The 12944-nt window shown below is 45.5% G+C and overlaps 1 protein-coding gene across 1 annotated transcript in view; it reads right to left on the reverse strand.

Annotated features, from left to right (window-relative positions):
• Positions 1 to 8802: 8802 nt before the first annotated feature.
• PRKCH (protein kinase C eta) overlaps positions 8803 to 12944 on the reverse strand; it is a 233848-nt gene continuing 229706 nt past the window's right edge. The window contains exons 13-14 of the mRNA XM_055436882.2: positions 11483 to 11626; positions 8803 to 10092 (exon numbers count right to left, since the gene is read on the reverse strand). Of these exons, the coding sequence (XP_055292857.1) occupies positions 9946 to 10092; positions 11483 to 11626 (291 nt within the window). The 3' untranslated portion in view covers positions 8803 to 9945. The remainder of the gene's footprint in view (positions 10093 to 11482; positions 11627 to 12944) is intronic.

A 12944-nucleotide genomic window follows, 5' to 3' on the forward strand; every position in this document is an offset into this window, starting at 1 on the left:
CTGACTTGGAAAGAGATGTGTCTGACTGGTTCCTGTGAGCCAGTCTGAGCCAGCTCCGGCAGAATGTGAGAAGATAGGGCAAGTGCTTGAATCCTGCCTTTGATGCTGAGACCCATATTTCTCCCCAGACTTTCTCGCAATACAAATATCCCCTGAGAAGATCTTTATACTGGAGTTCTGCTTGCTTACGGAGGACATTTAGCTCTTCTTCCTAGAAAGCAGATCAGCACAATGAGGGACAAACCATTAGGGGTGAATTCGATGGTTTCCTAATGTGCCCAGGATGCTATTAATGCAGACAGGAGTCCCAGAAGGCTATTTATCAATCTACATGATGGCGAATCAAGAGAACTGTTACCATTTGTTTTACCTCTTTGTCATCTGAGCTGCTCTGCAACTGGTACACACTTGCTGAGCCCATCAGCAATGCTGGGCACAGGCGCAGGACTGGTGGTAGTGAAAGCAGCAGAGGCCCTGGCCAGTGGAGACATTATGGTGAGCCAGCCCCAAGCCTGCCTCAGTGGGCCCTGGGGTGTGGCACATTTACAGTATGCATGCTAAGCCCATTCACCACCTAGGGTTGCAAGGAGCCTTTCTGACATGGTCTGGTCTGACTTCCTGTCCAGCATCCCACCAAAGATCCTTGAAGATGTCCAGTGATGGTGAATTCCTTCTTTCCCAAGAAAGTTGATTATATGCTTGAGTACCTTTGTGAAAAATGTTCACTTTTATGCTAAAACAAATTCTCCCAGTTTTAACCCTGAGAGCTCTAAATTACCAGACTTTCTCCATATAGCAAGCATTAGTCAGGATGACGTTGTTCAGTTGTTCAGTCATGTCCAACTCTTTGTGACCCCATGGACTGTAGCACTCTAGGCTTCCCTGTCCTTTACTGTCTCCCAGAGTTTGCTCAAACTAATGTCCATTGTGTTGGTGATGCCATCCAATCATCTCATCCTCTGCCACCCCCTGCTCCTCCTGCCCTCAATCTTTTCCAGTGAGTCAGCTCTTCCCATCAGGTGGTCAAATTATTAGAGCTTCAGCATCAGTCCTTCAGGATTGATTTCCTTTAGGATTGACTGGTTTGATCTCCTTGCTTGAGAGTCTTCTCCAGCATCACAGTTTGAAAGCATCAATTCTTCAGCACTCAGCCTTCTTTATGGTCCAACTCTCACATCTGTACATGACTACTGGAAAAACCATAGCTTTGACTATATGGACCTTTGTTGGCAAAGTGATATCTCTGCTTTTTAATACTCTGTCTAGGTTGGTCATAGCTTGTCTTCCAAGGAGCAAGAATCTTTTAATTTCATGGCTGCAGTCACCATCTGCAGTGATTCTGAAGCCCAAGAAAATAGGATGGACTAGGTTATGCCACAGTGGCAAACCACCACCACAATCTTAGCAGTAATAAAAATATGAATAATTATTGCTGATCTTGTAAATTACCCATCAAGGGTTGGTTGAGGGCTTGAAGGTGAAAGTGTTAGTTGCTCTTAGTTCATGTTAATCTCTCAGGGACCCAGTCATCATGTTTCAACATGGCCATTTATTGGGAGAAAGAGAAAGTATGCTTGCTGAAGGGAAAGAGAGACTTTCTTAGCAGTGAATGGTCTAGCTTACATGTACTATACATCATTCTCCTCTTAACTTGTTGACTAGAACTCTTCACATGGCCTCATCACCCATAATGGGGCCCAAAAGGGTTTCTTACCCTATGCCCAGAAGAAAGAGAGCTGGAAACACCTGGAGAGCAGCCTTAATGATCCCCAGGGTAGTTTTTTGTATAATCGAAGGTCCTTTCCTTCTCAGGCTCATGCCCAGTTTACCCCCTCATTGCTATGTTACATGCTTTTTCTCCTCCATCACCCAGTTTACTCTCGTCTGAACATGATGGAGCTTTGTATCCACATGCTGGTATCCTCAGCTGAGTGCAGTTTTTCGGGCACAATCTAATCACAGCAAGCTCAATGGGGCTCATCACCCCCTCCTCTGAAACAGTGCAGTGGGAACTCTGGGGCCTTGATTGCATTTTTATTTATTTGGCAGCCACGGCACCCTATCCCTGTATTCACTGGGCCGTAAGCTCGAGGATGCTGGGGACTGTGACTGTCTTGCTTGTTATAGTGTCCCCCTCACTTGGCAGAAGGTCTGATAAATCCTAATAAACACTTTTTGGATGAATACGTACACCGAATTTACTCTCTTTGCTTCTGCCTACTTTTTACTCATGCTGTCATCTCCATCTTGCCCCGATATACTCAGCTTCTTCAGACCCATGTACAAGTTATGCTTATTTCTTAAATTTATTCCAGCATAGAGATGAGCAAGAGTATTATCTTTGGAGTCAAAAAAGTGGGTGGCTGACACCTAGCTCTGATGGTATCATTCAACAGCACATATTTCTTTAGCACCTACAATGGGCCAGGTGCTACAGACACGATTATGTGGAAGAAAAGACCACAAAGCTGCCTTACCACTGAATGGGTTCATTTGGGTAAACACTGTCACATCTCTAGATTAGAAGGCAGGGATCTTTTGGGGGTTTTTTTTTTTGCTTTAGTTTTTCCACCACAAAAACATGTAGACATATAGTTGATGATTAATAAATGTTAGTTTCATGAGTGAATAGATGTCTAAGCCCCACTTTACTCTATGTACCAGAATCTCCTGAGAAAGCATGTGTAGTTGGAAAACAAAGTAGCACTGTGTTTAACTGTTTTATTTTTGTGGTAGGTCATGATGTTTGAAATCTAAAATAAGACTAAAGGAAGATATGAAATTTGTCTATTAATCCCAGGGAAGCAGGTATTACCTTAGGTTGCAGAGCACCATTTCAGACTGATACTAATCTATTAATCGCTACACTTTGGGTACCATTGTTCATTGAATCCTGCTGGGCCACAAGGAAGTAAGACTCTGTCATGTATGTTTTTGAAGCTCAGTTATGTGAAACTGATCATACATGCCTGATCAACCAGTCTAGTAACCATCAACAAAGAAAACAAGATTAGACTTTTAAGACATGTCATTTATGAACCCCTGTACAATCCTAATGATTAGTAACCCTTCAGGTGCTCATAAATTACTGCTTAAATAATTCTGCATTTTTGCCTGTTCAGTTCAGTTCAGTCGCGCAGTCGTGTCCGACTCTCCGCGACCCCATGAATCACAGCATGCCAGGCCTCCCTGTCCATCACCAACTCCTGGACTTCACTCAAACTCATGTCCACAGAGTCGGTGATGCCATCCAGCCATCTCATTCTCTGTCGTCCCCTTCTCCTCCCGCCCCCAATCCTTCCCAGCATCATGGTCTTTTCCAGTGAGTCAACTCTTCGCAGGAGGTGGCCAAAGTATTGGAGTTTCAGCTTCAGCATCAGTCCTTCCAATGAACACCCAGGATTGATCTCCTTTAGGATGGACTGGTTGGATCTCCTTGCAGTCCAAGGGACTCTCAAGAGTCTTCTCCAACACCACAGTTCAAAAGCATCAATTCTTCAGCGATCAGCTTTCTTCACAGTCCAACTCTCACATCCATACATGACCACGGGAAAAACCATAGCCTTGACTAGACGGACCTTGGTTGGCAAAGTAATGTCTCTGCTTTTCAATATACTATCAAGGTTGGTCATAATTTTCCTTCCAAGGAGTAAGCGTCTTTTAATTTCATGGCTGCAGTCAGCATCCGCAGTGATTTTGGAGCCCAAAAAAATAAAGTCTGACACTGTTTCCACTGTTTTTCCATCTATTTCCCATGAAGTGATGGGACCAGATGCCATGATCATCTCTTTCTCTCCCTTGGCCTACAATTCATTTTATCAGTAACAATTGTATCCTTGAAAATAATTTTCTTTGAGAAAATAGGGAATTGAGTTGAGGAATATTGCTTTCTCTTTCATCTACAAGTGCTATATTATCAGTTTCTAGAAGAGGGCTTATCCTTCTTGTGATCTTGGCCTGATGGTAACTTTAGAAAGCCTCTTTCCTTTTCATGTGTGGACAAGCATGAGAAATGTGAAGGGCAGCCTTCACATGAGACGAGATATGGATATGTGATTTTAGGGGGACAAGTGATCTGTGTGAGCCTCAGGGAGATTTGGGATAGAGAGAGCTTGTGGAGGTGCAGGAGTGTGCCAGGGTGTGAAGGTTGCACAGAGAGGGATGGGGGAGGAAATCTGAGAAATGGGGGTTTTGCATGTGGTGAGGATAGTATGGAGTTAACATCTACTGACGGAGGCTGATGAACCATATTCCTCTGTTCATCTGTAGTCTTGAGAGCGTAAGACTGGAAGAACTTCAGAGATCATCCAGGCAACTTCTGACACTGTCAGATCAAATGACTACTAGACTAGCTTTGGTTTCTCATTTGACATGTCTCCAAAGAAGATTCCTGTTTCAACCACTTGAATGTTGGACTGTACTCAGTGCCTGCACAATCTTCACTTTATTTAGCCCAAACTCTCCCAGCTGTGGTCTGAGCCCTTGGAAGAATGAAGCCTCTGTGGGTAAGAACTGCCTTGGTCGGGTGAGAAAGGGAGCTCTGGGTGTTCTTTGGGTCTTGCGCGAGGACAAGGGTGCTATGGCTCAAGTTCCAGTAAGAATACATAGGACTATGAGGTCTCTGGCTTTACCAGAAACCTTCATAGATATCTTAAAACAGGAAGAAAAGGCCCAGTGTGCTATGATTGGCTTCAAATCCTAATTCATGCCAGGGTGCGGTGGACATTGTGAGCACATGTGTTCTCTTTTCTGACCTGGTGTGTGAGCTGAGTGTCCAGAGCATGCCCAGCAGGTGTTGGTGTTGGGGTGTGGTTCTGTGTTATCTGGTCAGAATCGAGTTGAATCCAGCAGAACAAAAGAATTCCTGAAAGGTTTAAGATAAGAGCCATTTTATGGAAAACCATGGGAACTTCTTAAGTCTCTTTTTTTAAAGGTGAGCAGCACAGTTTCAAGCTTAACACTGACTCTGCATGTCAATCAGAGTACGATGGACTTAGAACATCCTGGAAGTTTTAGAAAGAATCTCCTGAGAAATCTCTGCAGGCAACTACTCAGGAAAGTACAAAGCCCTCCAACTTGGAGCTAGCATGGCATCCCCATAGGTGAGATGGGCAGCGTGAAGAACATGGGGGGTCCCACTCGCCCACTTTCCTGGAGGACATCACCTGCAATCTTCCCTTGTCCTCTGAAATAGCTGACGGTAATAATCACTACCACTGACCAAGCATTTTCTACGTGCCCCGCTGGGGTACAGGCTTCACAGAGAGCATCACAGCTAATCCCTGCAGTGACAGGATGGGCCAGGCAGGTGTCAATTTCACTCATTTCACAAATGAGCCCTGTGGACACAGGTTCATCTGAACTGAGCTGCAGATTGGACAGAGTGGGCCAGAGTGCAGAGTGTGGGCTAGAAAATGGTAACCTGGGGAAATGACTCCCTTTCTCCAAGAACACACATTAACAGGCAGATTCAGTGCACAGATGTGGGCTCTACCCAGCTCACTCCTTGATGTCTTGCCTCCCAGAACCATGGTGGGCAGAGCAGGCAGGGTTCCCTCAGAGGCAGCCTATGCCTGGGCAATACCTGACATAGTGGGTAGAGTGTGGGTAGGGGGGTGAAGCCGAAGATATGGTAATACAAGGGATGGATGGCTTCCATTTCTGGACCCTAAAAGAGTGTATAATATAGGCAAATCAGGATTTTATGTCATTTTTGTGTTTTGAAAACTGGTTGTATGACCCATTGGGCTTGAAAACCAAATGATAGAGGGAGGGAGAGAGTATAGAGCTGGCTTATTACACCAGGGAATAAAGAATGCAAAAGGTGAGGAGGAGAGAAAGAGGAATTGACAGGGGAGTGGAGGTGATGGGGGTGCTCCTGGAACAGGAAGAAGCCGAGGGTGGCACTCTTAGCCGTGGTTCTAATTCAACACAGTAAGGCAGAGAGACGATAAAGCCTCATTGATAGCTGCACTTGGACCCGATCTGTCCACCTTGCACCTCAGTTTAGAGTGACATATGACCACAGGGCCCGTTTCCACTGCACATGTCTCTGGCAGTATCAGAGTCTTATCCCTAGATGACGTAAAATGAGGAGTTATAGGACCTGGTGCAACTCTGAGCCAGGGGCAATCAGAGAGAGCTGCCTAGTCATTTTAAGTCAACACAGCCAGACAGAGCAATCAGGATGGCCAAATCAGGGAAGAGAGGGGACATAAAGCCTTATGGTGTTGGCCTGTGATACAGTCAAGGCCAGATCTGTGACTAGAATATCTTTATAGCAACGTTCACCCGATTAAGATCAACAAGTGATAAATGGGGTGCTTTTAATTTGGTCTTTTCTTGGTTACCAAATTACATCAGCTCTGAAGCTGTAAACATGCAGCTGCCCAGGTTAGCCCCAGTCTGCATGTCTCCTTTCTGATGATTCCATGTTACCAGCAGGGTGGGTGGCCAAGGTGGGTTACTGAAACACCGGGGCTGCTCCAGGAGGGAAAAAAAAGGGACTGGACCGCCCCTCACCATGCACTCTAACCTCCAAGGCTCAGAGATTACCCCAGGGGTTCACACAGGGTTTACAGGATCCAGTTTGACCCAGACTATTTCCTCTTCCTCAGGGAGGTCCAAGTCCTGATTGCGTCATTCTGGCCTGCTCCAGTTCCTTTAAGGGACAGATGCGGCAGGGCAGGGTTGAGCCACTCCAGGCCCTTGACATGCAAACCACACAATTTCACTGCTGATAAAGGGTTCTACAGACCGGATGAGTAATACTGTCCTGCCCAGCTGGCAGTTTATCTAGCGCTCTCTGCTAAATCCAGTTTCCACCCTTTTTATTGTGCTCAATACCTCACAAAAGTGGGAACAATAAAATTGACCTTAATAGAGGAATTTGAACAATTTGGACTAAAACTAGGGACTCAGGAGTTAAACTGCCTGGCCTCAATCCTGACCCTACTGTTTCACTTGTGTGACTGCAGACAAATTACTTAATTACTCAATACCTCAGTTTCCCCATCTGTAGAATGGAGATGAGACTGCCCACCCCTTGGGGCACTGAATGAGTAAATTCATTGAAAAGTGTAACAACACCTCATCTGTGGTAAACGTGCAATAAATGTTATCATTAGTAAGTGAAAACTCCTTCTGCAGCCAAAAGATAATCAACATGTCAGAGCAAATGCTCTATTTTCCTTTCAAACACTCAGGGCTGCATGGCTAATAGGGTAGCATAGAATAGTTTGGGAGAACAGGGACAAATGGGTGTGGGGATGAGGGAGAAGGGTGTTAAGGCCTGCAGACTGTACAAGATTCCTTTCTGAAGAGGTGAGATGGTCTTGGGGGAGGGCAATGGCAGTGTGACCTCATCTTGACCTCCACGGTATCCACGCAGCTCAGGGGACTGAGCAGGCCTGGCAGACTAAGCACCTGCTGATCAAATGGCTTGTGGCCAGCCCGCCTCAGGAAGTGCGGGCCCATGGCCTTGTGATCCTCAAGAGGGAAGTAAGGTTTAGGAGGACAGATGAAAGATATGAAACAGAGCGCCAACCCTAGGGTCGAAGACTCTCTGAGTTTTAGGTCAATATCCTGTACCTCCTCTCTCTCCTCACATAATGAAAAAGAGGGATGGGGCACAAATGTTAGAAACCCGATCATTGCCAAGTCTGGCTGTCAGATAATCTGACAGGTCTGCAGTTATCTTAAAAGAATGGACTGAACCCAAATTAGGGGACCTAGGTGGCAGACTTGGGAATAGGTTGCCAAGAGGGAAGCTGCTGAGTCTAGAAGATATTGGGGTCCTTTGCAGGCCTGTGATAGTGGATTTTGTAAACGAGCACAGGAGGCCTGCTCTGGGCTTTGTGTTTCTTTACACTGTGGATGAGACCGAAGCTAGTCAGCCCCACAGAGCAAAAGGAGACACTGAGCTGCAAAGTTGCTTCGAAAGCCAGAGTCCTCGAGTCCCTTTCCAGAAGGCTGTTGGATTAGAACATCCAAGATTTAGACTCTAGACTGGACCTACTCTTTACCAAGTCTGAAACCTTTGGGTAATCAACTAACCCAGCTTCTCAGATCCTCTCTTGTTCTCGGGTACAAAATGCACCGTGGTGCTCACACTGGACAAAGTGGTAGAATGAGCAGCTTGCCTCACAGCAGGTATTGTGACGGCCTAGTAAAATTACATGAGTGAGTATGTCCAAGAATGGCTGAGAGTGAAATATAAAGGGAGGCTTCTAACTCTTCTCTTCATTTAAAAGTCATTTTCCATCTTGGAATACAAAAAAGGACCTCCAACAGTGACTGTCATTACTGCCCAGATACCCCTTGGCTCCTCTGTAATTTCCAGTCCTGTATGTTGTTCTGGCTAATCTGCTGTGAGCACAGGTGACGTGTGTTCCTCCAAGGAGAAGAAGGTAAACAGTCAGCACTGCCTCCATTTCTTCCTTCCCTTCCTATGGCAACCTTGGAATCTGCACAATCGGATGGCATAGTGAAGAGTAGGAAGAGGGCTGTTGAACTTGCTCTCACTGGATGAGAAATAAGCAATTATTGTGTCTAGCGACAAAGAGTTTGAGGATGAGTCTGTGGCAATGAGGCTTGGCCATCATTACCCTGACTCAGAATGAAAGTTGTGGTTATGAAGAGACAGGCCACATTCATTTAAGTGACACACACAATGGGATGCCAACCTTTGCTCTCAGGAAGTTGCTTTGAGTCAAAAGTTCTATCTGTTTTGCTCAAAGCTTATTTTAATTACATATCTCCTCTCCTAGTGGGAATGGGACAAATCCTTCTAGACAAGTAAAATCCCTTTTGTTACAAAATGCATTTATTTCAGCCAGATAAAATTCTCCAACTGCATACATGGGTACATATGATAAGGTCCTTCTTTAATACATGTCCTGCTTACAAGAGCCATTTCTAATTATTAAAACGCGTAACAAACATCTTTGTCTCTTAAAATATAATTTAAATAACTTGCTAAGGTATAAGCCATAAGTCTGGTCATAGACCCGAGTGGAGAGCGGTTCTCCAGTGATGAGACCAGAGCAATATCGGCACATTGCCTCCACGATGAGATTCCACCAGTCTGCGAGCTGCTGAGCTCATCTGTTGGTCAACCCACCAAGTATGTGGATAGTTGCTGTTGGGGCAGCAAGCTGCCTTCTGTGAAAAAAGTTATGTGCTGACAAAGTATGACGTAGACAGCGTGGAGAGGCATTTCACAGAATGCACACACCTTTCGGGTAACTTAAGGATGAAAGTTTGGTGAGAGCAAATCTGTTTACACTGCTGGGTACGGTGGCACCGTTTCACTGGGCACTCAATAAATATCTATGAAGTGTAAGGAAAGATAAAAGAATAAGCTGTAGCAGTTGCCTTGATGTCCAACTGTTGTCAAGATTGGGCTTCATGAGCTTTATGGACACTATTTCTTGTTCAGAGTAAGTCATTCTATTTGGAAAGCCATCCCTTTCCTTCTCCTCAAGTTCTTCATGAGCATTTAGAGACTTCTTGCAGACTGACAGTATTCGGGGCTCATTGGCTTACAGAAGAGCTGGGAGTGGGCCATGCAACGTCTAGGTTTGTCCCTTGAAGTAAGAATGCCTGAGTGACTTGGAAGTTCTAGGATCTGGCTTATTCTTCACACCTTTTCTTCTTTTGGCTCCTATTAATATCCTGAACCTGAAGTAGCCATGGAAAATCAGAGCTGAGCAGTGTATTTCTTCATGAAATCTCATTTCAGCATCTACTATTCCTAGGACCCTGGCTCCCTTGGAATTTGAAGTGGTTGATCTCTTGATGTTACGTCCTTCTCAGAGTTCTCCACCTGTTCCCTGAAGGTAAGGGTCTTCTTCTAACGTTGACACTGAGGAGTTCCCCACAGAGGAAATTCCTGGAAAAATCTCTCCTTTTGCTTCTCATACCATCTCTCCCATTCACCACAGGCTATGGATGCAACTCTGGAGAGACAAAGGAAAAGTTTCTAAACTCATCCTGGTTGATCATAGGAAGATGTCCCTCATCAATTGGAGTTAAAACCGGTTCTTCCTTTATGAAGTCGGGGTCAAAATTACTGACATCTTCTCGGGATTTCTGTCAAAAAGGAAACAAGGAAAATTTCAGATTCTGTGCATGAGGCTTATTAATCTTCCGTGGGACTTAGCCCTTGCCAGTGAGTTCAAAGGACGGCCCTGCAACTCTCTCAGCAGCATTATTTCCAGTTACGACAATTGGTTAAACAACGCTTTTTACTAATTCTACTGCATTGGGTATTATTAGGCATTTGTAACTGCCAATTCACTAGCCTCATAAAAATCTTGCTGAGCAGACCAGTCTTAGGCTGGGAAGCTAAGGAATTAACTTGCTCACCTGACCCAGCCAGCTGGTTCACCTTGTCCATTTTGTGGAGGTACCACTTCTCAGCAGGCCATACAGGGGCCCACAAGACAACAGAGGTTAAGTCAATTCACACTATGTGCCTGAAGAGATTTTCCTCAAAGACTTCTTGGAAATTCTGAGTTCAGGGAACAAATGCCTCTCACTTCACTCACCAGCAGATTCATTCTGCCCTGCTGGCAAAACTTCCCCTCCTCCCAGAGGGGCTGGCAGGGGGATGCCCATGAAAGGAAGTGGTTTTATGCTCTGGGTGTCTGGTATCTCAACCTAGCAGGCTGTTACAGATTAAGCCAATGACATATGGAAATGTGTATTTTACATCTTTGTAAACTAATGCTGGAGAGATCATTTTTACCATTGTGAGATCTCTCACTTTTCTTCTGGAGTCGATGACATTTCTCTCCGAGCCTCCCTCGGCTCCCTAACTTGTGATGTGCTGGAAGCCCAGCTTCCCTGCCTTCCCATTGTGGTTCTCTTGACTCTCCCATGAGAAACAGCTCAGCTCTCAGTCTAAGAGCTGGACCCCTTCTGGAGTGCCGCCCTACTTAGCTTCCTCCCTTGGGGAGGCACCCACGGTGCACCCAGTATTTCCTAGACAAAAAGGACTTGGCCTCTTTTGCCCTGAGCCCTGTCCTGCAGGGGCTGTCACAGCCCTAAGCTCTCCAAGCCAGGGAGCCAGGCTCAGGGCCCTGAGGAGCATTTCACGTCCTCTCTACTTTCCTGGGGGCCTGGGAAAGGCTCCCTGACTAAGGAGCATAAGGAAATCAGCTAGGACAATGAATTTCTCAACCAAACTCTTTTGGGGAAACCTGGAAAGTTTCAAGGCCTCTTCGACTCCAGGAAATTTTAACTTGAGAAGATGGGGCCAAGGCAAGCAAGAGGTAAATGCTTTTTGAGATGTAACCCCGGCACACCGAGAGCTGTTGCCTCGGGGGCAAGGAGGAGTCCTGGATGAGGCTGCCCTGGAAAGCCTCTGGCTGAACTTCCAGTCTGGTCATTCCCTGGTGGACCATCTAGCTGCTCAGTTTAAGAAACTGAGACAGTTTAAGAAAGAAGAAGGTCTACTCAGGTGGTCTCGGGCACTTACGATTCTGGGTCGGAAAGGTGGTTCTACTTGGCGATGGTTCAGCTGGGTCCAGTCGATTTCCTTAAAGAAAGGGTGTCTCAAGATGGCATGCTCACCGCCTTGACTTGGGCTGCCCAAGCGCATGGTGGGGTTCTTGGTCATGAACTGAGATGGGGAGAAAGACAGTCAGTCATACAGTCACACACAGTAAGGCTGTCACAAGACGGTAGGCATCAACCCTGGCAGAGGAGATGATGTGGGGCTTCATGGCTGATCTTGCTCAACCAGCTGAATTTTCCATCACAGGCAGTACAACCACTATGAATCATCCCGTCAAGGCCCAGTTGCTCGTGTGTATTTCTGGCCTTCCCCACTTCCATTTCAGACGTGGCAACCGAAATAAAACCGAAAGGCCCAGTTTTCTTTCCTGTAAATACCATGTATTTTTTTTTCCCCTTTAAAGAAAAGAAACTCTCTATAAAACAGTGTGCCTTTCTCCAGCACTGCAGTTGAGGACAGCCGGCAGCTTATGAATGGGGCTACTTTTCGGAACAGCTGTGCCATTTTTCTGAGTGACCTGACCAGCCGGCCAGGATTCCCGCTCTCTGACAAGACCATGGAGAGAAGAGAGACAGTCATTATTCTGATGCTCTGGGTGAAGGAGCCGCAAGGGTGAGAAACTTAAAGTTCTGTGTTCAGGCTCCAGGAAAAACAAAGTTGGATACTTTTATTTATGCAACAAAGATATTATAGTTTTGACTGAAGAGTTTTTTCCTTCAAGATGCTCCCTTCTCTCCTGCACTTCCATTTTGAAATGTTTCATGACTGAGACTCTTGCCACACAGACCAGAATTGGAACACATTGCCACACATTTAAGGATTGTGTGTGTGTGTGTGTCCATCCTCTGTATTTATATATCAATTGGGCAACTTCCTCGCAACTGAACTCCTATCAAGATGTTTTGGGCCAACTCCTTTCACGAAGTTGTACAATACAGGCATTCTGATCATTTCCTGACCAAGGACCAGTACAGGATAATTCACTCTTCATGGCAGGATGTCATTTCTAATTTTAAAGACACATACTTCTCCATTATCAAAAGAAAATGGCCTTGGATAAAAACTTTTCAAAAATTTAAATCAAGTTATCTTTAAATGGCTTTATAACAGCCCCAAAACACCCCTTTCCAAGTCTGACTTAAGAACACGAGGCAAAAGTAATGAGCAGAAGTTGATAACTTCCTTGGAGTGGAATTTATCCAGTAAATTTGAAAAGATCTTGAAGGGGCACGTAAGAAAGGGTCAGGTCGGGAGATGACCAGCCCTGCCATGTCAGCTGTCTGTCCAAAGCTGCCAGACCTCCTGGATTGCTTCAGGTGAATGTGATCAGGTGGAAGGAGGAGGCCGCCAAGGTCCCTAAGCAAACTGAAAGAGAGACCTCATAAAATGCTACAAAAGCTTCAAACGAGAGCTAGTAAAAAAT

This window comes from Moschus berezovskii, chromosome 9, assembly GCF_049115385.1.
Source record: "Moschus berezovskii isolate FMDL1 chromosome 9, NW_MosBer_1.0, whole genome shotgun sequence".
NCBI classification, from domain to species: Eukaryota; Metazoa; Chordata; class Mammalia; order Artiodactyla; family Moschidae; genus Moschus; species Moschus berezovskii.